We start from the raw sequence: 27,282 nt of genomic DNA on the forward strand, positions 1-27,282 counted from the left end.
CCTTTCCAGGAAGGACAGGTCCCTTCTCCAGAACACAGGCACTGGCCAGAGCCACCTCGGCGTGCCTGCCTGGAGATGAGAAGAAGGGCACAGCCTGGCTGTCTCCTTCATCCTTCCTTCTTTTTTCTCCCCTGTTCTGAAATGTGGAGAAAGGCGCAGCTGCGGCTTGCTCCAGTAACAGCCAGATTCAAGAAATATTGCAGATCAATCAACCATCCTGCCTGGCCAGCAATGCCACACGCAGGTCAGTAATAAATTTAAAAAGTCCATTCTTTCAGGGACAAATCATTCAGTAGATTTTAAGGACAGGGAAGGAGGGTGCAAGTTGAACATCTGAAGTGTCCAACACTGAGAAACAAATAAGTCAACCTCTCTCCAGATGTGGGAGGTGGCCGGGTCTGGACCCACCTCCATCCCCTCACCCCGGCGCTGTTGGCAAAGTACGTGCAGTCTGAGCCGGCAGGATGCGCGAGCTGGGACCGGCGTGCCCTTGTTTCTGCCTCCAACAGGCCTAATTGCTGCTCATCCCTCCTCCTTTTGGTTGTGGGAGCTGGGGATGCGGCACAGAGGAGCAAGTTTGTGGAGGTGGGGCCTTTGGGGCAGACCCAGAAAAGAGACGGCACCGCGGTTCGGCTGTTCTGGCCTATTTCTCCTGATTGAGGCGGCACCGTAAGGCATGGAGCTCGGAGGTGGGCCATTCTCTCCACTTTATTCGGTTCTGCGATGTAAGCAAACGTGCAAAGAAATGCATCAAGCCAGTTTCCCTCTGTATTTGCCAGGACGTGCATACACCGGGGCAGGGATCCTGGTCCCCTCCCTGTGTGAGTGCACTCAGGGGCCTCATGCTCCTTTGCAGAGCGGGGAAGAGACCCTGGGATCAAATACCAGCTCTGCCACTTATTGAGCTGTGTGGCCTTTGGCACGTTACTTGACCTCTCTGAGCCTCACTTGCAGGATCTGTAAAATGGGGATGGTTGGAGAACACATCCCACAGGAGTGAGAGTACATAGAAATAATTTAGGTACAGCACTGAGCACAGGAACAGACGCACGGGCAGAGCTCAGTTCATATCGTCTGTTGTCAATGTTATTGTTTTGTTGCCATTGACATTAATTGTTTTGTTTATGGAAATGGGACCGTTCTGAATCCCAAGTTCCACGTCTGCAGGCTCTTAGAGAGATGCTCCTGAGACGGCCTGTGTTAGTGCCTGTGCCGTGTCACTCAGTCACTCTGCCCTTCTGCAGACAGAATTTGAAGGTGGAGGGGGTCTGAGGTTGGTGATTCGGGGTCCATATGTTAATTTGATACCTCCCTCTGTAAGATGCCACCTCAGCAGGCTGGGAAAGCTGGAGTGCCCCAGGAGGTACACAGCACATCCACCGGAGCCACGGTTACTGCTACTCTTAATACTGTTATTCATATTATTAATTCTAACACAAAATAATATATGATCATAGGTATTAATAGCTTACTCTGTGCCAAGAATTGTGCTAGGTTCCTCATAGACAGTCTCATTTGATTCCCCCCTCCAACAAATCATATGAAAGAAATAAAATTACTGTACCCATTTTACAGATGAAGAAACAGACTCAGAAAAAAATATGTAACGTTCCAGGCCAACCACCAGCCTGACCATCTGCATTAGCCTCTGCTCACCTTCGTTCTAACCAGAGGCTGTTATTCTTGAAAATCCTTACCTCCGACTCCCTCTGGCTCCCGTTCAAGGTTCAATTTGAACAGGGCTTCCTGGGGCCAGTTTTCATCCCCCATAGACTCCAGGATCTGTGTCCCATCATCCCCACTTCTGGCATCTTCAGATTGCCATCAAGACGTAACTTGCTCCAAAGACGGGGTTCAGAAGGTAGAGAGTTTGTGGTTAATTCATTATCTTGGGGTCTGAAGGGTTGAACTTCTTAAAGCCCAACAACTGGCATGCTGTCTCCAAGAACGAGTGAATTATTGGCCGTTAGGCAGGCCTCTACCTCTGTTTTGTCTTTCACACATTTTATCATCATTCTTAATTACCCAGAATAATTGGTGTGGACTCTAAGACAAGACCAGGCTCTCTGAGTTTATTCCTGCCTCTCTCCTCTCATCAACACCCTGCTTGGCAAGGGTAGACCCAGCCTAAATGCCTCCCCCAGCTGTTTGTTTAGGAAGAGTCCAACAACAATAGCCAGTTATTATGAACTGACTTCCTTAGTGCCCAAGAAAATTCTTCCTTTATGCGTGATTTAAAATGTGGGCGTTGCTGGTTCCCACATGCTCTCAGAAAACCACCAGTCTAGTCAGCACAAGAGCCGATACTCCAAGAGTTTGTAGTCCCCACACAACTTTGTTGGACTCGATCTTGGTACCCGACAAAGAAGCCCTGCATTCTTTTTCTTAAGACTCCACTGTCCATCAGGAGGCATTTAGGAAGGACAGAATATGTCAATGGCATTCCCGTCGGGCTCAGAATTGCTGGCAACTGTCCCATAGCAAATCTAAAATACTCAGAAGCATAGACCACTCGTGCCGACAAGTCCAAGTAAGCCAACAGGACAGGTGAAGCACTCAGTCAAGCAGTTAAATTTTAAGTACACAAGAATCATCTTCTCCATCCATTAACTGACCTTTGCTCAGAGTCCTATCTGTCCCTCCATAGGTTTTAACAAAGAACCAGTAGGCAGCCCCTCCTTCCTAGGACTGAAAGCCACACGGCACCTAAGAACGAATTCTGGGTTCTCGACTCAAGATCCATCAGATGCGATATGATAGGTTAGCAGCGCAATTTTAATGACAGTTGCCAGTTGCCTGCTAATAGCGTATTTATTAGGTTGATACCATGTAAGCATTTAGGTGACATAGTTATTTGTGGCTCAATTACTTTACTAGGTGACTTCATATTTATGTAACAGGAGAGCCGTTAATAACGTGCACATGAATTAAGCCCAGTAAGTGCGTGGCACTCCGTGCGGATGTGAAGGTTCCCCCATCAAGCTGACTGATTCATTTTTGGTTCACCGTAGACTGAAGACAACAGCTGCCTTGGAGAATGGCTTTTTCATGTAATTGAGCTTCTTGGAAAGCAGTAAGGCGTGTTGCTGGCCACTGCCTGCATTTTTGAAATAGAACACCATCACATCCAGCACGCACTTTGGATGACTGTAACAAAAAAGTAATCAGCACAAAAAGTGCTCGAGATCATTAGCTGTAGCAGAGGTGGTGTTGTATGAAAGACACGTTCCCCACACAGAATGCTAAGGAACCCGGGTGAAGCCGGCAGTCACAAATGTAAATGCCTACCAGCCGGTAACAGAAATGCACGCGGCCAGCCAGATTAAGGTAACAGGGATTGTTCGGGTTGACGGCAAAATAAACAAACAAGAATCACCCAACGGCATTCAGCTCTATCCAGTTGTTGGATGCAGACTCTGTACCCTCAGTTTGGTTTTGTTTTCAAGGGAAGTCAGAAGTCTTGGAACATCGTTCAAAATCTTGACTTTGAATTTTGGGTAATACTCAGCTTGGGGGTTGCTGGTTCGTCACTCCTGCACTAGAGAGATGAGCTCTGCGTTTACGCCCTCTCCTCAAGTTGGGGCTCCTAGAGAGCTGCATGTCCGTCTTCATCCATCCTTTCATTCCGAAGCAATGTGCCGTGCACGTGGTTTGGGGGAACTTGCCTGCCATCGGGTAGCGTGTTTAGCATTTTACATTCATCCTGCCACTTTAACCTTCACAGCTGCCCGACAGGTACTTACGGCTACTTGCATCATTTAGCAGATACGTACGCTGACAATGAAAGACATGAGGTCTCAGGCCCAGGTTCGCACAACCCGAAAGGTGCAGCCCTGACCCTCAAACCCAGATCTTTCTGTTTGTTTGTTGTCAAAATTTGAGCTTTTGACACTTGGAGGATGTCATTCTAAATTCTCGGTTTTATAATTACAAAAAAAAAAAATCCGTGTTTCAGGAAGAACCCAGTTCTTTGTTATCTCCTAACCCCATGCCTTTCCTGGATGCTCCCACATCGCTGAGTTCACCCCAGGGGCAGCGTTACCTCTCCGAGTCGTCATTGTCTCTTCCTTCTAGCTCCTCTACCTAGCTGAAACGTTTGCGTTTGGGACAGGCAGATACATGAGCAAATTACCATCAGTGCCAGAGAGGAAATGAGCAACAGTCTTAGGAGAGCATCGTTCAACACCGAGGACGGGGGTGGCTTTCCTTGCTGTCGCCCTCAGTCGTTTGATTGTTGCGCAGTGAAAAAGCACGTTGCTTTCTAGGAGGGCAGGGTGAGTGGAGAATGAAGTACCGGTTTCCCCCCCACCCCGGGAACCTCCCCTGGATGTGTCAGCAGAAGGACACCCACACGGAACACCAGTGGGCAGAGAAGGACCACCCAGGCTGCAGGAGGCAGAGAAACCTCAGCTCAGGGCGAACAGACGAGGAAGCAGGAGGACCCCAGTTGGCTCATTTGGTGCATTAAATCCCTTCCATGGCCTCTTTGTACTTTGGGGAGGGTGTGTGGTCTGGAGAGCTGGGAGAGGGCAGAGGGCGGTGGGGGCAGGGGGCTGAGGGAGATGGAGAGTTCGGGCCTGGGGCTGGGGCGGGTGGGTCCTCCCTTGTACACTGATTCATCTTGCCTTCCCCAGGCAAGTCTCATAATTACCTGACTAATGGAGAATAATGACACCGCTTGGATGGGAGTGGAGGGGGCGAGAAAGGAAGGCATGAGAATTCATTAACCTTGTGTGAGGGGCTTGGATAGTATCTCTGAAGGATCATTATTGCATCATTTCACCCCCTTTCCGCACCTCCTTCCACTAATACGAGGCACACAAATGCTAAATAACTATATAATAATACATTACAAGGCAGACAACAATGCCGGAAAATATAATAGCCTGCTCCAGCAATGAGACTCCCTCAACGATGTATTTAAAATGTCACCGAGTGCAGAATGGAAAATACGAATTACAGGTTCATTTGGAGGACGCGATTTAAAAATCTATATGCCTGTCCCGAGGCATTTCCCACTGGGTTTTAGTTTTAGTCGTCTTTCTCTGTACACACACACACAAAAAAAAAAAAAAAAAAAGAAAGAAAAGAAAAGAAAAAGAAAAAATCCCCTAAGTCATTTCAGCCCAGAGATGCCAACTTCGAGGAACCCACTTTCCTCCGTATTTTTCTGTCCTGTTTCCGACGGCTGTGATGTTCTCCTAACCTGCTATCTTCTTGACATGTTGTCTTTCTTGTCGGAACGTTTCTGCAGTCTTCCCCACAGCCACGGAACGTAGATTATACCTTTTGGAGATGTAGCTCGGCCACATAAGGAGACAAGTCGTTGAAATTTGTGTCAAATTGCTTGTTTAAATGACTTGAGCCAACTTCTTCAAGCCAGGACAGCAGGGGCTGAGGATTTTAAAAGTTGGCAGGGGCCAAAATGACAAGGCTCAGCGGTCACCTGGTGAGCTGCCAACCCCGACTGGAGGCTTCAGGGGAAGAAAAAAAAAAAAACTTTCTCAAAGGACACAAATTAAAAGTCATGTTTCAGCAGCCATTAAGACCAAATTATAGGCTTACGTTGCAGAGTGAACGACTTTTCGTTTTCATTATGCTTAAACTATTTCATCTTGGAGGTGGAGAACGGGTTGCTAGGAAAACCGTGTGTGGAATTGTCATCCGTGCTCATATTTACTGGGAAACATGCACAGAGATGTAGTTCTCCTTTGTCCGTTTTTCCTGCAAGGACGGAGGATTTCAAGATTAGAAAACAGGATGCCACTTGGAGTAAGGGTCACGGTTTGAAAACATCAACCCTGACATTCTCCAGAGACGGAGTCTTCAGGGTTCGCCTCTCAGAGGACAGATGGTATCAACCTACTGATCTGAGAGGGCTCACAGGTGTGTTTTGTTGTCTCATTTAGAAAAGTATACATATTTACATGTGCAGATCTCTCTATATATATATCATACACAAAAACACATTTTTTAATTGCCTACATTAAAAAAAAAGCAGGAATTCTATCAAAAAGTGAAGATCTTTCGCTTTCCTAGAAAAACTAGAAGGTGGGCTGCCTTGAGCCCTCATCCCTGCACGGCCACATGAGCCTGGATACGAGTAGCGGGTCTCCCCACCCTCTCCAGTTCACCCCAGTCCACAACTGGCCCACTTCAGTCTCCTGCCTGGCATGTACTCACATTTGCTACTCCCTGATTCAGAGTCTGCCCTATTCTTACCACCTTTAGAAAGAGGACATGTCTTTAAAGACTGTACGCTGTGTGCTGGTCTACCAGGAAATGGGCTGAGGACTTGTTACAACAGTGATCGGCCTTGAATGTCATGTTACTCTCATTGCTGGAGTTAATACATTTCAGAGAATCCCACTGGTCAGCCCTGGCCAGCCTGGTTTTGCTAACCTAGTTTCTCATTCTTTTTTTTTTTTTAATTGAAGTACTGTCAGTTACAATGTGTCAATCTCTGGTGTACGGCACAATGTCCCAGTCATGCATAAACACACATTCATTTTCATATTTTTCCCATTAAAGGTTATTACAAGACATTGAACATAATTCTCATAGTTTAATCTATTTTTATATATAGTGGCCAACATTTGTAAATCTCAAACTGCCAAATTTGTCCCCTTCCAACTGCTTTCCCTGGTAACCATAAGATTGTTTACTAAGTCTGAGTCTGTTTCTGTTTTGTAGATGAGTTCAGAGTGTCCTTTTTTTTTTTTTTTAGATTCCACATACGGTTTCTCATTCTTCATTTGAAGCCTAGGGATAAAGGCAAATCAAAGCGTATTACTTATTTGTAACTAGCCCTGGGATGCCTGAGGCGGTCTCACCTGACTCTCTTGTTGGTGACGTTCAGCAATTGCCAACAGTGAGGGAGGCTGTGGTTCTAGGCTCTACTCTGCGGGTTTGCAAGTGTCCGGGGCCGAGTTCCGCATCCGCTATTGACTGCCTCTCCTTCCTCTCTTCGCAGGCCCTCCCAACCACCACAGCCAGTCGACTCTGAGGCCCCCCCTGCCCCCTCCTCACAACCACACGCTGTCCCATCACCACTCGTCCGCCAACTCCCTCAACAGGAACTCGCTGACCAACCGGCGGAGTCAGATCCACGCCCCGGCTCCCGCGCCCAACGACCTGGCCACCACCCCGGAGTCGGTTCAGCTTCAGGACAGCTGGGTGCTGAACAGCAACGTGCCCTTGGAGACCCGGTAAGTCCCCGTCGCCGGTCACCCCGGGCTCCCCACTGCATCGCCCAAGCCGGAGCCCCTCGGGTGGCTCGAAGCTCTCCCGGGGAGAGGAACGTCCAGCCTACATTATGGAACGAGTTTACCAGCCCCGTGTTGCTCCCTTGGTAATTTGACCCCGGACGGTAGGCTGATGGGTAATTCCCTGTTCACATGTGTCTCCTTTTAATGCTTGTTTACTTTGTTCGACAGCTCTTGTGTACCCAACTAATAGAATTAGCATAACGTATTTTTTACTCAAAGGCTCATGGGAAAACATGCTTATAAGGGTATATTGACTGAGAGCTGCTGATGAATTATGCATTTGGCCTTTCTCGAGGTAATAAATGAAGATTCATTTGAAATGGAGCGTTTGGGGAGACCTTGAGAAGCAATCCCTGATTCCAGACTGACAGAAGTATAATTTTAATTTATATTTCCTCCAACACGCCGTCTCACTGTAACCCCTCCTGTACACACTAACAGCGTGAAGCCTGAGGGGCAAACAGTAATGTATAAAAACAACCACGAGGAAAGGAGGCAGCACTTGGGTGGGGAGGGAGGAGTTTCGGAGTGTTCCCCGGGTCTGCCTTTGTTTTGTTTCGCCCTTGGTTCTGTCCTTTTCTCACCTTTCCGTCCGCTCTTCCAAAACCATGTCCGCATTAATGACCTGAGGGAAGGGGCACTGGTCGCAGCCTGTTGGGCTGCAGTGTAACTGATGGTGAAGGCTGCGACTGGGTTGACCAGATATTCGAAGGGCTTTGCTGTTCTGTCCCCAGATGCTGTCGTGGTTCAGGTGCTTTGGCTCTTGCTGTTTCCTTGCCTGGAAGAGCCAAGAAAAAAATAAACAAAGAAAGGGGCTAATTTGTCTTGAAATCAAAAGTTCAAAAAGTGCTCACGTAGTTTTTAAACTTTTAATAACTGAGGTGTCAGGAAAGACAGAAAAATAATCTATAGTCTTTCCAGGAAATGGCCAGCGAATTTTCTGCACGCAGCTGGAAACAATTATGCAAGCTATAGCATTTGGTGGCTTGTTTCTTATCTATACGATTTTTTATTTTCTCACGAAGATCTTGAACATGAATAAGTTGTGTGCCACTGTCACTGTAGGCGCTCCAAAGTTTAATAAGTTTTTATTTTCTAACAACTACAGGTTATTTGTAACCATACCTGCCATCTTAATCTCCAAGGCTTAAAACAGGTAAAGCCAATAGAAACTATATGTATATATCATACATACTAGATATATTTAAACACTGCAGTGATGCAGTAACCCCGCTAATGAGCAACTTTGTTGGTAGATTTCCAAGCTGAAAGCTGACTGGTCCACCAGGCTTAATTCAGGTTATTTTCACAGTTAACGGTGGTGTTTAAGGCTGGATGAGACTCTTTTTCTTCCTTGTGTTTATGATCAGCCATAGACTTCATTGGGCACCAGTCAGCCTATTTTGACATTGGCTGACTATTGTTAGAAAAATAGCTCCTAGATAGAAAGCCTATGTAGAGTGAGTTGGATGAAGGAAGAGGAGGAAGAGAAAAGGAACGAGAAATATAAGTAGATACTGTAGCAAAAGAAGGAGGAAAAGGAAGAGAGACCCACCATCACCATGAACAACGAGTTTTTATTGTGCACTTTGTATATGGCCGACATTAGTGGTTTAGATGCGCTGTCCCATTCAAGCCTGAAAGCAATCCAGTGAGGTCGGGAGAAAACGTTATCACCATTTTAAAGATTCAGAATCTAGACTTAGGGGGCAGAGTAATTTGCCAGTGGTCTAGGGCTTCAGCGAGAGGGTAAGTGATGAGCCACACTGGATGGAACTCTGGTGGTCCCTGCACACACAATAAGGTGGTGAGATGTCTGATGGACGAACAGCCACAAACCTATACTTACTGCCCTAATTGTTACATTTTCAGGGAAAGATCCATCAGAGTGTCTGCTCCTTACAAAGAGCCTCCCTTCCGTGCTGAAAACACATACACTGCATAAGCGTATCTCCCAGCTCCTAGTTTCTGATGCCATCAATTGGCAGTAAAGTGTTCCCTTGAAAGGATCTGGAGGAGAGAACCAGCGAAGCCAAGCACATCACCTCCTTGTCCTCCTGACAGTTCTCTCTGAACATACTTTTGACCTGTAGAGTCCTTCTGCAGATCACTAGGCTATTTGGCATTTCTTCTAGGATTCAAGTTCTCAGTGGTGGTTTTAGGGGAGGCAAGCTTGGGGAGTAAATAAGATGGCCCCAAACCTAAGCTTATCAGAAGGTAAAAACAAGCAAGAACAGCATCTGGATTTCTTTGATCAGTACATTCAAGGGCCAAGAATTAGAGACTGTGTAAGACCCTTGAGATGGGGCTGTTACTAAAAGCCAAACACAGATATTTGAAACGCCATTCATGGAATTGAATACATATAGTTTGGATGGGCATCTGGTCTCATATATGAAAACTTCAGCGGTAATCAACAGAATTGTTGAACTTTATGTTTCTCTCTTAAATATTATTTATTTGCTCTCTTATTAGCAAATACTCACTGAACCCCTTGAAAATACCAAGCGCTATGTGAGGTACTGGGGAGGCTGAGATTAAAACATGTATCCTGCCCCTTAAGTTCACACAGTCTAAAAAGAAGAGAGGTACGTAAACAAAAAGATAGTACAGTGTTTACAATAATGCAAGTGTGTAAATTACAGTGGCTGTACAGTTGAGGAGGTTATTAACTTTCCCAGGATGGTCAGGAAAATTTCCTAGCTGATGGGCTATTTGAGCTGGGTTTGGAAGGATGAATAAGAGTTTACATAGTAGATAAGTGGGGGGGGGGGGGGATCAAAGATTATAATCATTTGTTCCCATTCTTCAGTGCCTTTTCATTATAGTCTTAGAAATTGTAGAACTGAACCGTTTCACTCACTCAAATGCTGAAATATTGTGAGTTTAAGGCTGTCATTTTCTTGCCCACCAGAGGAAATGTCAGTATGGGAGCTCTTTCTTTAGGCGCATGATAGTATACTAGGAGTCCCATTCCTGTCTTTCATACCAAATAAGAATTGATTAACCACATCCGGGAGAGAGAGCCACTGAGCACGAGACATTCTGGAGGTTGTCATCAATTTCAAAAAGGCAGTAGAAATTTACAAACAGCCTCACCGCCTCTGCTGTCATTAATACAGACTTCTGGGTGTGATGGAAGAATTTCCTAACTCTGGGAGGTGGTGAGCAGGCATTCAGCCACCCCCAGAAACTCCCAGCCAAACTCAGTGTGTTCCTTTAGACTAGTAAGGAACAAGCCCTTGCCCCTTTACATTGCTTTTTGATGTTCCTATCAGTCTTAATGAGGCATGTTAGATCTTCTCTGAACTGTGCTTTTTCCATTTTCGTTCTATGGCAAGTAGAATTCAAGGTGCTGATTAAGGAGGCACAGCCAGAAAATAGGAGTGTACAAATTTGAAATTGAACACAAGACAAAAAAAAAAAACAAACCCAAAAAAAGAGGGAAATTTCTGTATTAATGTTAATCATCTGAATAACAATGCATGTCAATTTGTACTCCCCAAAGCAATCAATTCATGGGTAAACCATAATATAACCCATGAAAAAACCAAACATAGGGCAGAGGAACTAATTGCAAGCAGTCTGTACTGTCTTTTCTAACATACGTGGAACGAAGCCCCCCTGCCCACTGTCTTTGTCTTCGCCTGCTCTCAGAAGGTCTTAGAACAAAGTCCATGTGTCCTCCTTGGTTGATTTCACCTATCTCCTCCTTCCTCTCCCGAGAGCAACAAGGCCCACAATCTTCCTGGCCAGCTGCTTCTTTGGGAGTTTCTGACGCCAGCATCTCTTGTCTAAAACAGTAGAACGTAGCTCAGTAACAGACCCTGACTTTCCTTCCTTTACGCGTTTCACTGAAGCAAGCTGCTTTCTCAGAATCTATCTCAGTAACAGGTCACTAAGAGAACCCCTAAGCAGGACAAAACTTCCCTCTGAGTTTGCTTTCGCCCTAAAACACCAGAAGCCATCATTTTAGCCGTCAAGGTCCTCGAGCTGCAAATGAGTTAGGAAGTTGGGGGTTTTTTTGTATGTCATCCGTTATTCATTCAAGAAACATCTGTGAGACCAATGGCCATGGGCCAGGCACAGGACTCAGCAATGAAATAGGAAAGCCAAGTCCTGGCCCTTCCGGAGATTCCAGGCTGGATGCAGACAGAATGTGAACAGGAGATTAGGCATATGCCCCTACGATGACAGATGTGCAGTATGGAGAAGCCAGACTCCTGAGAAATTGGCATTTACGCGGAGCCCTAAGGATGAGTAGGTGTTAATTAGACTTAAAGAATGTTCTAGGTGGCAAAAACCAGGACCCCTGGGAGAAGAAACGCTAAGATGCCAGGAAAAGAAATCAAGTTAGAAAGGCCGGCAAGATCAGGACCGTGCAAGGTTTTGGGGCTGCTGTAAAGATTTTTGGATTCGACCCCCAGAACAGTGAAAAGTCACTGGAGCATTTTAAACAGGAGAATCAAATAATGACAGAAAGGTTTCGTTTTGGCTGTAATTATTTGTAGCTGCCATATGGTGGACAGGCAGGGGTTGGGTGGAAGGAAGGGCAGGACTAAAGGTCCGGTTTGGAGAACACTGTCACAGTTAAGATGGAAAAATGGAGTGGTTTCCTTTAGAGTCCCCATAGTGACAGTATCCAGAGCTATCTGCCTTTCTCCGACCAGTCTGGCAAGGATGTGAACATTCAGAGATGTGAGATGTATTTTGAAGGTAGGGTCAGTGGGAATTCACGCTGGCTAGAATGCCAAGACTGTGGGTTAGGCAGGTGTGAGCAAAATAACCAACATTTCGACTTAAGAGGCTGAGCGGAGCTTGATGTCGTTTAGAAAACAAATTCCGTTTTCCACATGTTAAATCTAGGAGGCAACAAGAATATTAAGAGCAGCCGTGATCGGCCAGACTTATTTCAGTTCTAAAATAACAGACATAACACAGACGACCGTCCATGCGCAAATAATAGCGTGTTTAGTGAATCCAAAGCCCTCAATAATTGAGTTGCTCTTTAAAAAAAAAAAAAAATCTCTCCAGAAATTTTGTTCAGTTTAACAGTTACTCTACCCAATTGTATAGCTCTGTGAATAACAACTTTATCAAATACTTTTTTCTCGAGGTTTAGTTTTACAAGATTTTATCAAACCTCTTTACCCTTCGTAAGCATACGCCGCTATCCTTGTGTTACGTACCCAGAAACCGAGGTCGGGAAGATCGCACTAACCTGCACATCTCCAAATAACGTAAGTGGCAGAGCTGGGATTGAAGCCTGGGTCTCCCTGACTTCACATGCCACGCTCTCAGCCACCACATGACAGTGCCTTTGAGACTAGAAGAACAAAACGAAACTACACGATGCTTATGGTCCGCTTAAATGGAAATGGTGCCATTAATGCAGTACATCAGTAGCGTGAGGCAAGCAATGATCTGTAGGATGCATTCTAGCCAATTTATGGTTATAAAAATCACAAGCCAGGCAGGACGTAGGGACCCTTGTCTGCAGCTCTGCGGGACTGTCGGCCACCCGGGATGGTAACTCGGGAGTCTCAGGGCTCCGTGGTGGTGGCAGCGTGTGGTACCCGTGAGCTGGGTTACAGAGGTGTCATACCTTGCGTATCATAAAACGGGAGTGGAAACTGACACTGCAGAAATAAGAAGCATTGCTACTTTTTTAGCTCCGTGTTGTGCAGACAGTTATTTTCCAAGCAGAGCTTTGCCAGACTGGTCGGAGAAAGGCACACAGCCACGGGTCTGGTGCCTGACCACATGGCCATCGTTTGAGTGGGGCCACTCGGGGAGTTGTGATGAACACCCAGGAAGTGCTCTGCTAGAGAATGGAGCACATTGGGCTTGATAAATGACACCTCAGAAACCTACTGTGGGCATCAGAATTTCAGAAAACATACTTTTTGTCTTCAAGACCCTGTAATCTCTGTCTCATCCAGACGCTTAACTGGTAGTGCATATTTGCGAATCAAGACACAAGCCCTTTCGTAAATAAAGGTTTTCAGAGATGCATAGTTTGTTGAAACATCCCCACCATGCTGAACTTGGTTCTCAGATTGATTTTTCTACCTAAGGATTAATTTTTTTGACAGAATCACTGACCACTTGATCTTGAGAATATTAAACCAAGGTAACCTGTTTGCTTTTTCTTTCTCTTTTCCTTTAATGTTTACGAGTGAGGTTTAAACTTGAATGCAATCTGGGTGAACCAAATGCATTCCAGCACTTTTCAAATCAATAGGCAGCCTGATTTCTCCCTATTGCAAAACATTATGCCCCCTCTAAATTCTCATCAGAGGCAACATGGAAATTAATGAGACCTTTAGGTGAGCTTTTCAAGCTCAGCCTTATTTTATAGCTTTACCTTGCCTTTTTGACACCATGATCCCGCCTGGCCACCAGCAGCATTTCACGTTGCAGTGCACTTTAATTTTGTAGTTTTCTTAGTCTTCCTTGGAAACTGGCAGCTTATTAATCTCAATAACTGAGCTGCTCAATATAGCAAGCTCTCCAATGAGAAACCAGGCTGTGTCTCTCTTTCATTTTTTTCCCCTCTTGGCAGATGGAGACAAGGGGTTGGTTGTTGGATAGAGGCAGGGAGGGGTGACATGCGTGGTAGAGAAAAAGCCAGTCAGGAGGGGCACCCCGTACCCCACATCACTTTCTGACAATTGGCAGGAAAATAAGAACCTCGTCTGATCCACTGCTCTGCAATTTATGGCTTGCGGTGTTAAACACACTCAAACCCATTTATAAGAAAATAAAGTGTTGTGGCTCGTGTGCAAATTACAAGGTGCATTAGGAAAGAAACAAGCATTGCATCTCATTTAAGACCACCCCAGTCTGCTCTTGGCATGGTTTGCAAACTCGGAAACATCCTTGAAGGTAGAGGTATACAAGGAGGGGCTGTCCTTTTCAAATTCGTCTCCCGCTGTAAAATTAAAGCCCTGTTAAGTTTATTAAAGCTTTGGGGACTTGAACTTGTTACTTGCAAGTTACCACAGCGAAGCCTCTGGGTAGAAAGAACTTTTTTTTTTTTTTTTTTAAAGCCATCCCTCAGCAGCCTGGACCATAGGGACCCAATTACAGATTGAGGCCACCTTGTGGTCATGCCTGGGAAGTGCAAGACTCTGCCCTGAGTCTGTGTGAATGCCGAAGACTCTTGGGTTAAGTTCACAGTCGGAAAAAGCCAAATATTTCCATCTCTGTCTGTACTCTTTCACCCATTCAGCTCATATCAACCGTCATCCCCTTGGGGCACTTCCCAAAGCCTTCCCAGAGGATGTCTTACCTGGCTCAGACGGAGAGAGGCGTGATGGAGTACAAGGCTTTTCTAACTCTGGCTCCCCAGTGAGCTCTTTCTTTTCACAGAAGCCAGAGAAGGCGTTCATTCGAGGTTCTCCCAGGCAGGGGAAATAGACTCTGCAACTTTCCCAAAGCTTCCTCTGATGTATTAGTCTTGGCCCCCCCTGCCTTTGTGAATTGGAACCCTATGTCCCCCAGGGTTGCAGTCCATCACGAAGCACTCGGCCAGTTTGCTCAACTGGGGCTGAAGCCTTTAGATGATTGGGGAATTTCAAAACCTTTAAGCAACTTTTTCTCAGATAGGAGGGGTTTTTTTTCCCCCGCTCCAAAACCGACTGAACAATTTGAGGCTATTCCTTAAGACTTGTTTGCAAATATCCACTTTCAGAAGTCACAACAATGTTAACCACAAATATCACTGTCAAAGTGGTATTTTTAAGTTCCGTATAGAATCACTTTTGTTCAGAGTAAGTGTCCGAGGAATCAGCAAATGCTTTCCATCTCTGTCATCAGTGTTTTAACTGTGTGTGCCTTATAGTTCCAGAGACAGCGAGTAACACTTCTTTCTTATTTGTCAGATTGTTCTGAAATTGTATTTCAATTTGTTAAAGCTTCTCTTGGGTTGAAGCATTCGTAGGTCCACTTCTCAGCGAGTCCTCCTGTAAAGATGCTGCATACCAGTAGTAGGACGATGAAAAGCTTTTCTTTTCTTTTTTTTTTTTTTTTTTTAATTATTTGAAGGAATGGGTTAAAAAGTCCTGCCCAGAGAAGAAGCTGGGAAATGTCCTTCTTGCATTGGCATGTGCTTAGATAAGAATTTTAAATGGAAAGCTTAATCTTTCCTGACTTTTTAATCTCTTATCAACCCAGATCCACTCCACTGCACTTTGGAACAGGGGGGTAAGAGGGCATGAGGTGAAATTAAGCACGTTTAAGCATTTGGTGGGACCCTGGGGAAATCTCCCGCACCCCTGTCCCCAACCCCGGCCAATTCCGTGAAATCAAAGAATAAATGTAAAAGCTCCCGGGAGTGGGACCCGGCGATGTGGGTGTCGCATGTTCAGCTTAGGGCTCTTCTTTCCCTTAGTATGTCATTGTCCTGCAGCCGGGTGCCGAAGGCAGAGGACAGCGGAGGAGAAGCTGTGGCCACCCTGAAAAGCTTTCTACTCCCTGTCCAGGACAGAACACTCCTCTTGGTTTGGTTTTTAGATGTCATCCTCTCTTAAATGCCTGCTTTGTGCCAAGAATTATATTAGGTGCTTTTTTTTTTTTTTTTAATCTGATCTGAAGCCCTGTGAGGTAGATACTGTTGTCCCCGTCAGCATGTCAGGAAGATGCAATTTGGGAAGATGGAAGGTCTGGAACAGAATCAAGATGCAGGCAGAACTGGATTCGAGAACTTAAACTCAGGCATTAGGTTCTCTCTCTCTCCTCTTAGCTTTGCTTTTCTGTTTTCCAGCATCGTTCTTAAGCAAGCCTCCTTTAGTGAGATCTCTGTGGGAACTCCAGGCTAGCCTCTCACGGCTTAGGAACTAGCAGGAAGAGGGTTTCTTCCTCCTGGTATTTCAACAAACCTCCTTTGACGGAGTTTCGGGAACCCACCTAGAGTCGCAGGCCCGCAGCTGACCCAGTCGGGAGGCCGTGATGATTGGCTAGGCCCGGATCCCGTGCCCACGTGGACCCGATGCCGGGGAGGAGGGCGTGGCCACGTGGACCCGATGCCGGGGGAGGAGGGCGTGGCCGCAGCCAAACCCCGCGGTGTTAGGAGGCCACGCGATGAAAGCCTGGCGGGCGAACAGGCACAGCCAGGTCAAGTTTAATGCTAGTTTTGCCCCAGCCACTTTCTCTTATTGCCCAAATACAGTGATTTTTCTCCTCTGGCCTCGCGGTCCTGGCCAGGGTGGGGGGCGGGGGAGGTGCTGGGCACTGGGTTCCCTCACTTGCCTGGGCACAGAAGGGGGTTTAACAGCGGATTGCAGTGTGAAGTGGCGTGAATGCGGCCCACGGAGTAACTCCCCTCCGCTGCTGATCCGTCCCCCTCGCTGCTTCACTTCCCAAACGTCCCTCGACGTTACCTCCGAGTTCTGTGCAGCCGCTTAATGCGTTTTAACTTTGATTAGTCTCCTGATGTCCCTTTTAAGCCATCGTCTTCTTTCCTGCGAAAGTGCTTGGATTCCCACATTTTCTAATTAAAACGTGCTCATTTATTGTCTGACTAACCAGTGCTCTTTACGAGGGCTCATGATGAGAAAGTTAACTCGGAACAACTCAGTGCTTTTCTCATCTCCTAAAAGTGCCTGGAGAAGCAGTTTTACCTTTGTCCAGGGGAAGTCCTTGGGGGAATTTTTGGTTTTGCTTTTTATCAAAACGGTGAATGGGAAACATTTAATTCCATGTGCCAAGCTTCTATTCTCAGCGATATAAAAATGCATTTTATCTTCCGTGTGGTGAAAAGCTTCTATAGGACGTTTTGCAGGGGTCAGTGTGCTCCATCAGGGACCTTATTATAGGTAATGTTGGAATAGTTCCACATTTCATTAGACAAAAAGTTTTGTCCTGAAAGTCAGCGTGTCCTAATGTCAATAATTAGGCTCACTGCTATGTACAGCCCTGTGATTTAATCTCTCACTAGCTGGAGACAGGCTTGGTGTAGTGGGGGAAAGGTAGCACCCGTACATTTAACCCCCACTAGAATTTCAGTATGATACTGTGTGTGGCACTGGGGTGGGTGTGAGAACCAGGTTGGAAGGACACACTCAGTGCGTGTCTGGGTGTGCTTTGTGTCTTCTGAGATTTCGCCGTCATTGGCCCTGTCTCAAAACAGGACAGAAGCGGGTTTACTTCTGTGTTAAGATGAGGGCAGCCTCATGTCCTGCCCACAATGTGCATCTCTTAATTCACAATGCATTCAATTTGGGGGAAAGGGGAGAGTACAGACTTTTCTGCAGAGCGAAGGCTGAAGGGCTGTTTCCGGGAGAAAGGGAGCAGGCAGAGGGGAGGGCAAGGAAGGAAAGGATTTGGTGGTGAGGTTACAGAAGGCAGTACCTGCCGTCTTCTGGAGGCCCCTTGATTCTGACCACTGCATCCAAAGGCAGACCAGGAGAAGGATGCATGGTCCACGTGGTTTAGGTTGACTGATCATTTCAGAGAAGAGGGAATCTCTTGGCAGCACCCCAGCCGAACTTTCAGACTGGAATGCGTGTTCAGGTCCCTTGTGCAGACGATGTCTATTGGACAGATGAGGACGGTGAGGCCAGATGACGCGTGGGCCTCACACGCTGAATGAATGTCCAAGCAGAGCTGCAGGCAGGCCTCTGGCTAGAGCTTTCCTTTGGCCACCTCTCTGTTTCCTGCATGAGGATTGTGGGACGTTGTCCCCTGCTCGTCACACACAGGATCTTTATCTCCCTTTCCTTCTGCAAAGGAATGGTCAAGAATTGAAGGCAAAGAATTAGAAGCATGTAGTACAGCAGATTTGCTATTTCCAGTCATTTTAGTACAGAATGTGTTCATTCTCTCAGTAAAAATATACAACAATTAGAAAGGTAAAAAATGTTTTCAAGGAAGCCTCTTTTGAAAGTTTATTATTTTAGGCTTCCAGAAATGCTTATGGGTATCTGAGCATATTTTTTTTAAGTTTAATATAAATGGGATCACGTTATACCTACCATTTGGCAACTTCCTTTTTCTAACTTCATGAGAAATCGTAGAAAGCATTTCAGGTAATTTTGTGCAGACCTACCTCGTTCTTTTTTAAAGTCTGTGTAGTATTCCATCATGCCATAATTTATTTAACCAATCTCTTCTTGATGGACATTTAGATTGCTTTCAGGTTTTTGCTATTACAAACAAAAATGTAACACAGAGTTGTGTGTGTGTGTGTATCTTTCTTTGCCTACTTACATGATTATATTCAAAACTTAAATTCCTGGCAGTGACGCTGCTAGATCAAAGGGTACATATAATGTGCATTTTGAATTTTGATGGATTGTGCCAAATGAGGTCTATCTGAATGCGAATGTTATAGTCTCTCTTGATTCCTCCTTTAATAGCCTGAATTTCTTTTATGGGTTTAAAATGAGAGCCCTGACGTCTGCAGTGTTGGATTTCAGACAGAGAATGGAAAGGATTTTCTTTTTCAAGGAATAACGTGCTCCATAATACTCGAATACTCTGGGCACTCAGCTCCCCTCCATACGTGCCAGGGAGAGTGAGAGAGGGAGGCAGAGCTGTGGGGAGAGTCAGACCCGCTCTCTGCCCTTGGTTCTGGCCGTGGGGACCTTTGGCTTCGTCCCCAAACTGTGCCGATGGGTTTCAAGACTCACCTTTGCTACTTATGGTTTTCTCGTTGATAACTTGGCAAGGTCTTAATTTGCCTCTTTCCCCATCTACCTCGCCTCCGTCTCCCTAACGGGGTTATTCTAAGGATGTCTAAGATGACTTAGTCAAGTTTCTGAGTCCCCAAGAGAAATGCCGAGCACGGCGGTCTTACTGTTCTAACTATTACAGGAGCGCACGGTGATCAAGGGCTTGAAAATCCCGCACGGAAGACAGCCTCTGTGGTGTAAGAAGTATGTGTGGGCTCCGTCAGTAAGGGGCCCTCGGGCCAAACTTACGTAGATTCTTTGTCTGAAACTCCGATTTTATGCGAAATAAGGATTTTTGTACTTCCCATCTCCCGTTGGTAATCCCATCACCAGCTGTGTTCACAGGACTTCAGCTTAATTCAGCCAACATTTAGGGAGGTCCAGTTAGAGGCTGAGCACCGTGCCAGGCGCTGAGGGTGAAGGAGGAAGAAGACATGGCCCTGGACCCCTGGGAGAGCTCCAGGGAGTGGGAGAAAGACAGCCGAGCAGATCATCGAAGTTACTGTAGGAAGCTGTGAGATGGATGTGAGCTCAGGATGCTGGATGGGAAGGTGGGGTGGGGGCCGTCAGAGTGGCTCAGGCTGTAGGATAGTGTCTGGTCCCATTCTGATGGAAACGTGAGAGTCACCCCACCCAAAGGGCATTCCAGGCAGAGGCAAGAGAATAAGAAAAGGCCAGAAAAGGAAGAGTGTACCCGCATCCTCCATCCCTGGGCTGGGGCCCAGGAGATGGTGCAGGGGAGGCTCCCCGGCCCGTGGCAGGGGCACCTTCCACCCTGTGCTTTGTTCTGTGTGGGACGCGAGCCTGCAGAGGGGCTTAGGCAAAGGTGTGTGTCACTGTCACATGTGCAGGGAGGAGGGGGAAAGACTTTGACTGACACACCAGAAAGACAAGAACTGAAAGTTCGCGGCAGTTAACTTAAGGATCCCATGAGGAAGTAAGGAAAGAAGGGGGCAGGGAGGGTGACAGAAAGAAGGACAAGGGACTGTCGAGCAAGACATACATAAAGCAGGCAGCCTATGAGAGTCCTTGGTAACTATCTCCAGTGCAGTGAAAGCCAGCATGTACCGAGGGGCTGCCCAGTGTCACATATGTGCTGAGCCCCCTCATTTAATCCACACAACATCCCGTTGAATTCTTTTCCGTCGTGTTCACCATTTTCCATACAAGGAAACTGAGATTCAACACCAAGGCATTTGCCCAAGGCTGCACAGGTGGCAGGTGGGGCGACCGGGCTCCAAACCCCACATGCTGGCCCTGGTTTGCCCGCCGGGCGCTGCCCTGGCCGGCCTCCTAGGACAAGCAGGTACTGTCCCAGCCTACCCCGCACCCCCCCCCCCTCCTCCTCCTCCCCGGGCCTGTCCTCCCATCCACCCCTCCTCCCCACAGCCCTCCCAGGAAGGCAGACCCTGCTTTGTTTCTCATGTAACCACTTCCCCTCTTGCCAAGCCAAGCCCAAGAGCCATCCGGGTTCAAGTCCATGCATCCGAGATGTCTGCAAGGCAGCCTTCCCCTCACCAGACGCACCCGCGGTTTTGTTTAATTCTGCCGCTCACAAAGGAGATGCCCAAAGCCGGGCACCCGCCTTTCCGTCTCACCCGCCACCTCCCCACCCGGCAGCTTTCAATTTCCCGAGCCTCAGCATGTCCGCCTGCATCTTCATCAAGGCTTCCAAGGTGGCAGTGACAGGCGTTCCGGGTACTTAAGGCAAACATGCGTGACAGTTTTCCTTGACACTTGCATTTTTAAAAAGCCTTGCCTGGGGCCCTAGGAAACCCAGCATTTAAAAAACCAGGAGCCTTGCGAGGAAGCCAAGCTTTCAGAGCCTGCTGCCCTGGGAGTCGTTTTGTGACAGGGACTCCACAGGATCCGCCCGAGAGGATATTAAGTGCCGAGGCGATATTTACGTGTTGATGCTAAATGATAGTTGCCTTTTTGGGTGGCATTTTTGGGGGACGGTGGATATGTGTGGATCAGTTCTGTGCACTGTCACTGGGTATGTGGCTGGCCTACAAACACACTTAAATGGCACACTTCTGCAAAGCATTAATTTCTCAGTGTCCAACAGATATATGTAGGCAGGCACACATGTCACAGGGGTTGCTATAAAGCTTAATTAATATCCCAGAAGAGCTGTTATTTCATTTCATGAAGAGCGCTAAATAAGACGAAAATATGGTACCTGTGGGTGTTGTACGTGTACAGAAATGTGGGTACGTACACCGGTAGGCCTTCTTGTATTGGCTTATGTCTCACAGGGTCTGATGTGAATTCATAAGGGAAAATAAATTGCATTAAAGATAACTGTCCTTTATTTGAGGGTTGGAAAAAAGGGACTAGAGCCCCAAACTCCAATGCCAGTGATCTCTACACGGTCTTGATGTGGAAAAAGGAAATTTGTAACAAACGCATGAAAACAGGTAGCAGTTCTCTGTCTCTGCTGGCTGGCCCCACCTCTAAGATCGCTTCGGTGACTTAGGAACTGTTAGCTATGCAAGAATTCAAACACATCAGTTTGGTTTTCCTTTCTAGACCTTGAAGAAATCCCATAAAGTACTTAATCTGCCCCTTTTACCTTTTATGACATGGATGTGCCTTCTTTCTTTCTTTCTCGCCTTCCTCCCTCACTCCCTCCATCCAGCGACTGGGTCTTAAGAACCTACAAAAATCTAGGAAATAAGCATTATTGGGGTTTTGTTCATTTTTCATTTGTTTCTCAGCTTTAGTGTACTCAGAAAGAAATGAATTAGAACTTTATTTCTCAAAGGTGTACCCTGTGGAACACCAGTTTGAAGACTGGGACGATGGGTGGGTTAAAATTTATGTGATCCAGTAAGTAAGCAGAATGATAAATATTTTATCAAGGGTACTGGGTTATGTAGAATATTTAAGATGTTAAAGGCTCGTGAAGATACGTAGTCACCTCCGTAACTTTATTGACTCCAGCTATTTCCGACATACCATGGAACCCTTTCTTTCTTTACCTAAAGCTAGTACTGTACAAGCACGCTTGGTGGTCCAGAGAACACACTTCTTAGGGCTTAAATTTCAGACCTCCCCTGATCTCACGACTGAAATAGGAAGCCCAGGGTTTCTTCCAACCCTTGCTGGAGAAGGACTTCGCAATGTTGCTTTCTGAGATAGAACATCGTTTCTCTCTCGGCCTAAACTTTTGAAATTCACCCACACCCGGCTTCATTGATCAGGTTCTGCGATATTTGGGCCGAGAGACTAAGTACTGTTTATAATACAGCGCTCGGAATGTGTGCTAACAAGAAAAGCTGTTGTTGTTGTTGTTTTAAATAAAAATGTCATGGATAAGACAGCTTTCCTGGAATATACACTGTCCCAGGCTCTCCCTGTAACTGCTTGCCTGAGATGAGGACCCTTGACTTGGGTTAAAACGTTCTGTAAGGTACGAGGTGTTAACTGCTCTTCTGCAACTACTGCTCCCTGGCTCTTTGGTGATGCTTCTTGTCCTTGGAATTTATTAGAAGTGTTTAAACACAAGCTCACGGCGTGGGTCGAATGCAAGAAGACTGGCCAAAAGTTTAGGGCCCACCAGAACTGAACCTTGCTGAGGAGTTCAATGTCGACCATCATTCTCAACACTTAGAAAACAGCTAAAGGTTTCTCAAAAAGTCATAGTTACCCTGTGACCCAGCAGTTGTACTCCTGGGTACATCCTCCAAAGAACTGAGCACAAGTACTTAAATCAATACTTATATGTGAATGTCCAGAACAGCCCTGTTCACAAAGGCCAAAAGACGGAGACCACCTACATGTCCATTAGTGGATGAATGAACGAACGAACCAAATGCGATACATGTCCAGTCAGCCCTCCACGTCCACGGGTTCCTCATCCATGGATTCAACAAATTCTGGATCCAAACTGTTGGGAAAAGGAAATTTCACAAAAGTTCCAAAAAGTAAAGCTTGGATTTCCCCACCCCCCACAGTTACATACATGACATTTACATTGTATTTAGAACTACTTGCACATCATTTACATTGTACAAGGTAAAATAGGCAATGTTGAGATAATTTAAAGGAGGATGTGTGTAATTGTAATCAAATATTCTGCCGTTTTATATAACCGACTTGAGCATCCATGGATTGTGGTATCTGAGTGGGGTCCTGGACCCAGTTCCCTGCGGATACCAAGGGACGACTACATATACAATGCAGTAGTATTCAGGCACAAAAAAGGTACTGATAGATGCTACAGTGGAGATGATCTTGAAAACCTTACACCAAGTGAGAGGAGCCAGGCACAAAAGATCCCATTGTGTGATTCCATATAGTATAAGAAATATCCAGAGTCAGGCAACCCATAGAGACAGAAATCAGGTTAGTGGATACCAGGAGCTGGGGTGCAGGAAGGGAGGAGAGAAGATACTGCTTCATGGGGACAGGGGTTTTTTTTTGGTGTGGTGAAAATTTGGGGAACAAAATAGAAATGTGTTCGTATGACATCACGAACGCACAAAGTGCCACAGAATTGTGCACCTTAAAATGGTTCATTTTATGTTACGTGAATTTCACCTCAACAGAAAAAAATTTAATGACTGGAAACCACCTAGAGGATTGGTGTTTCTCCCTTGGTCTGAAAGGTCTCCTCAAGGGAGAGACAAAATAGTCTGGGGCACCTGATTCTTGCTCCAACCTTTTCCAAGAAAAATGCTGGGTGGTGGGGGAAACGTCTATTCCCTAAACATGCTTTGAAATGGTTAACTTGGAAGGCACTACACAAAATACCAGCCCATGTGATGTGATCAGTACCTGGTAAATGGAACCGAGTGTGTAATAGGTTATCACGTGCAGCATCGCGGCAAATGCAAGGCTTTCCCGAGGTCACTGAAGCACCGAAGAGCAGGAAATAAAGCGAGGTGAGTCAGGCAGGACCCCTTTGTTACAGGGATAGGGGGCCAAAAGAGAAAGAGACATGGATTCGTCTCTGGGTGGAGGAGGGTAAACACAGGATTCCTCAGAGATGAAAACCCTTCTCATCATAATCTTTTAAAAGTGATTTGGAAGAGAAAATGCGCCACGAAATCTTCACGTTTGCAGAGATACCAAACCTATGAAGATAGAATGCTCCGTACATAGGTGGGCGGGGAAGTAACAGATAAGGAGCAAGTACATTTCCCAAAACTTCGTCCAGATTTACAGGAATTTTATCTCTGAGCTGCTGGTTACAAACCAGGATCTGGCCCTGAGATTGCTGTAAACTAATGCCTGAATTCGGGCGACGGTTGGTGGGGGGTGGGTTGCAAAATGCACAGAATCACTCAGAATCTTAAAACATTAACCCCCAACCTGCAATCCCTCACTATTTGCCAGAACCGTTGTGTGTTCTCGATGGAAATGACCCATGTGATGATGGCTCAGAATGACAAAGGAAAAAAAGAAAAGAAAAGAATTTTTAATTAAAAATAAGTACATAAGTAATAAAAGAATGCCAGAAAAGTTGAGGAGAATTCCAGCATGAAAGCTCAAGAAAATGACAAGGCTCTCATAGAATATGCTAAAAAAAAAAAGCACCCCCAGAATAGAAAGATGAAGGTTTTTCTTTAAGGGTTGAAAATAACCAGGTATGGCCATAACGAGGACATGGTCTTGTTTACCAAAACCTTGAAAACCGCAGTGACAGAGCATCCTTTGCACGGGATACAAGAGGATACGTACATAGAAGTGTCGCATCTGGGAGCAGATAGGAAACTTGTAAAATTCATCCCTTCCTACAGTGTAAAATAAACTTTTCAAGATCTAGATTGGCTCATGCCTTTATTCCTTTACTAAACATTGACCGAGCGCCAAACGTCTGCTGGCCCATTTTCAGGGACTGGGGATACAGTGGTGAGGAAAGACTTCATCTGGGCTCTCAAGAAAGGTACAAGTCATTGGAGGAAGCAGACAATAAGCCAAGAAATAATGCGATCGCTGCTCAGGGGATGGGTGTTGAGCGGAAGTGAGGGCTGTGTCTCTGTACTGGCACCATTAGCCCCTTGTCTACAACCCATCACTGGAGGTGGTGGTTGTTGGACAAGGTAGGATCATAAAATGATGGGGTGGGATGGGCTGATCAAGAAGGGCTTTTGGAGAAAGGGAGCTTTGAAAGGAGACTGGAAAGCCCTCAGAAAGAGGAGCTGTATAGAGATCTGAGCTAAGAACATTTCAGACTGAGAGAAACACAGCTCGAACACCCTGAGATGGGGAGGAGCCTGGCTGCTCTGAGAGGCAGCAGAAAGTCCGGCAAAGCCTGTGGCGTGGAGTCAGTGGAGGCTGGGAAGAGGTGAGCTAGACCATAACCTGGCGCCTTGTCGGCCAGGAATTGGAAGAGTTTAAGTGGGAGACTCACGCACCGTTATGCTCAGACTGGCTCCTGAGCAGGGAATGGATGTAAAGGACCAAAGTAGGAGCATGGAGATCTATTTAGAGGCTGCTGTAGGCGGGAGGCCAGGCGCAGGGTGATCGAGAGGTGTAAGTGGAGGAAAGAGGACGGATCTGTGTTGGAGGCAGGGAAGTAATCAACTGAGGACGGATCAAGTGTGAAGGAAAGCAGGAACCCGAATGAAGCCTTATGAGGTGGACGGCTTGGCACCCGCCCAGATGCCACCCTCCAGGACTGGAGCACACGTCCCCCCGCCCAACAGATCTCAGCCAGGTCCCTCTCTGAGACTGAACTTCAGCTGGAGAGAGCCACCGCTCCCAAGGTTACAGCCCTGGGGACGGCCCACCACCAGCGACTGGTCCGATGGATGAGGTTGTGAAAACCCCAACCCCGCAGCCCAAATGGGAAGCACTCTGCAGAGCCACCCCCGCTCCAGGGCTCCGCGTGGGCTCGGCCCAGGGCCCTTTGCGTCCCCGCTCAGTGTCTCCCTCTGACCGGGCTGCGCCTGTCGCTCCCTCGCTCGTGTTGCTCCCAGGAGCCCTTTCGGACACTCACTTTCCTCCGAGTCTGCCTCCTGGGGACGGCACCTGCCCAGCTAGTGGGTGGCTTCTTTAACCGCCATGGGCCAAGCCCGAAGGAGGGTAGTTTGGAGTGAAAATCAAGAGTCGTGTGTTGGTCGTGTTCAACTTAAGATGTCTAACTCTATCCAAATGTGGACAGAGTGATAGGTGCCCTGTTAAGGGGTGTTTAGAATATTCCAGAGACAAACCAAAACCCTCAAGGCAGAGGCCAAAGAAGACAGCCAGGCCTTTTCTTGACAGAGGATTGGACTGAATTCCCCAGGAGTCTCTTGATTTCCCCATAGTTATTTTTGAGATTGAATGCTCCTAAATCTGCTTCCTTTGTTCACAGAGAAGACAAAGTTTAAAACCCTTTGTATTGCGACTAAAATCCATATTCCTTGCCCTAGAAACCATGCATGACATAGTCCTCTGCCAGACTCCCCTCCTGTCCCGCCACTCACCCGCTCTGCCATCCACACTGCTCTTCGTGCACATCCTCAAAAGTTAGGCCGTCCCCACCCCAGGGCCTTTGCACATGCTGTTTCCTCTGCCAGGGATGCTCTTTTCACCCCTCTTTGCATGACTACCCGCTTCTTATCCTCAGACCTCCCCTTTTGGGTCATGTCCTCAGAGAGGAGAGACCGTACTCCTGGAGTCCCACGTTTCCTCTGTCTCAGTTCCTTGTTTCCTACATGGCACTTGTCACAGTTTGTAAGTATTTCATGTATTTGTTGGATTACCCAGACTTGAGTTTTCTTTGTTTCTTTGGTCTATCTCTCCAACTGGAAATTCCACGTGAGGATAAGGACTAAATTCACCGTTGTATCCATGTGCCCACGACATCCTAGTTGACTCATGTATTCTTTCCAAGGACAAGGGGAAATGCAACACATGCATATATCAGACCCCTCCTGTGGGCCCGCCGCTGTGAGCACAAATGACCTCTGTCAGCCCTTCCAACGTATCATGTGGGTATTGTTATTTCCCCATCTTTCAGAAGCGGCATCTCAGGCTCAGAGAGATTAACTGGCTTTCCTAATGTCATGCAGTTCCCAGTGGAGCTGGGATTTGAATCCAGACGTGCGTCACTCCAAACCCTGTATATTTTCCATGAAGCCGTAATTCATGTGTTCCTTCAGCAGACATCTGTGAGCACCTCCTATGAACAGACAAAAATCCTAGGAAGCAGAAGATGCAGGGGCCTGCCTTTGAGAAGCTTGTGACTTGGCTGGATTGGCAAGGCAGACACACAGGACCAATGTGATAGCATGATGCAGGGTAGGATAAAGGAACATCCCCTAAGGTTCCTGCCAGCTCAAAAATTCTTTGGCTCTGAACGACACAGGCAGCGAACACAATGGGAGAAGTCATTCTGCTCCTGG

The 27,282-nt window shown here is 46.6% G+C and overlaps 1 protein-coding gene across 4 annotated transcripts in view; it reads left to right on the forward strand.

Moving 5' to 3' along the window:
• TENM2 (teneurin transmembrane protein 2) overlaps positions 1 to 27,282 on the forward strand; it is a 1,175,656-nt gene that overhangs the window by 888,624 nt on the left and 259,750 nt on the right. For all 4 annotated transcript variants that reach the window (XM_064480080.1, XM_031437753.2, XM_064480081.1 and 1 more), the window contains one exon: positions 6,974 to 7,208. In XM_064480080.1, coding sequence (XP_064336150.1) covers positions 6,974 to 7,208 — 235 coding nt within the window. The remainder of the gene's footprint in view (positions 1 to 6,973; positions 7,209 to 27,282) is intronic.

This window comes from Camelus dromedarius, chromosome 27, assembly GCF_036321535.1.
Source record: "Camelus dromedarius isolate mCamDro1 chromosome 27, mCamDro1.pat, whole genome shotgun sequence".
In the NCBI taxonomy this organism is placed as follows: domain Eukaryota; kingdom Metazoa; phylum Chordata; class Mammalia; order Artiodactyla; family Camelidae; genus Camelus; species Camelus dromedarius.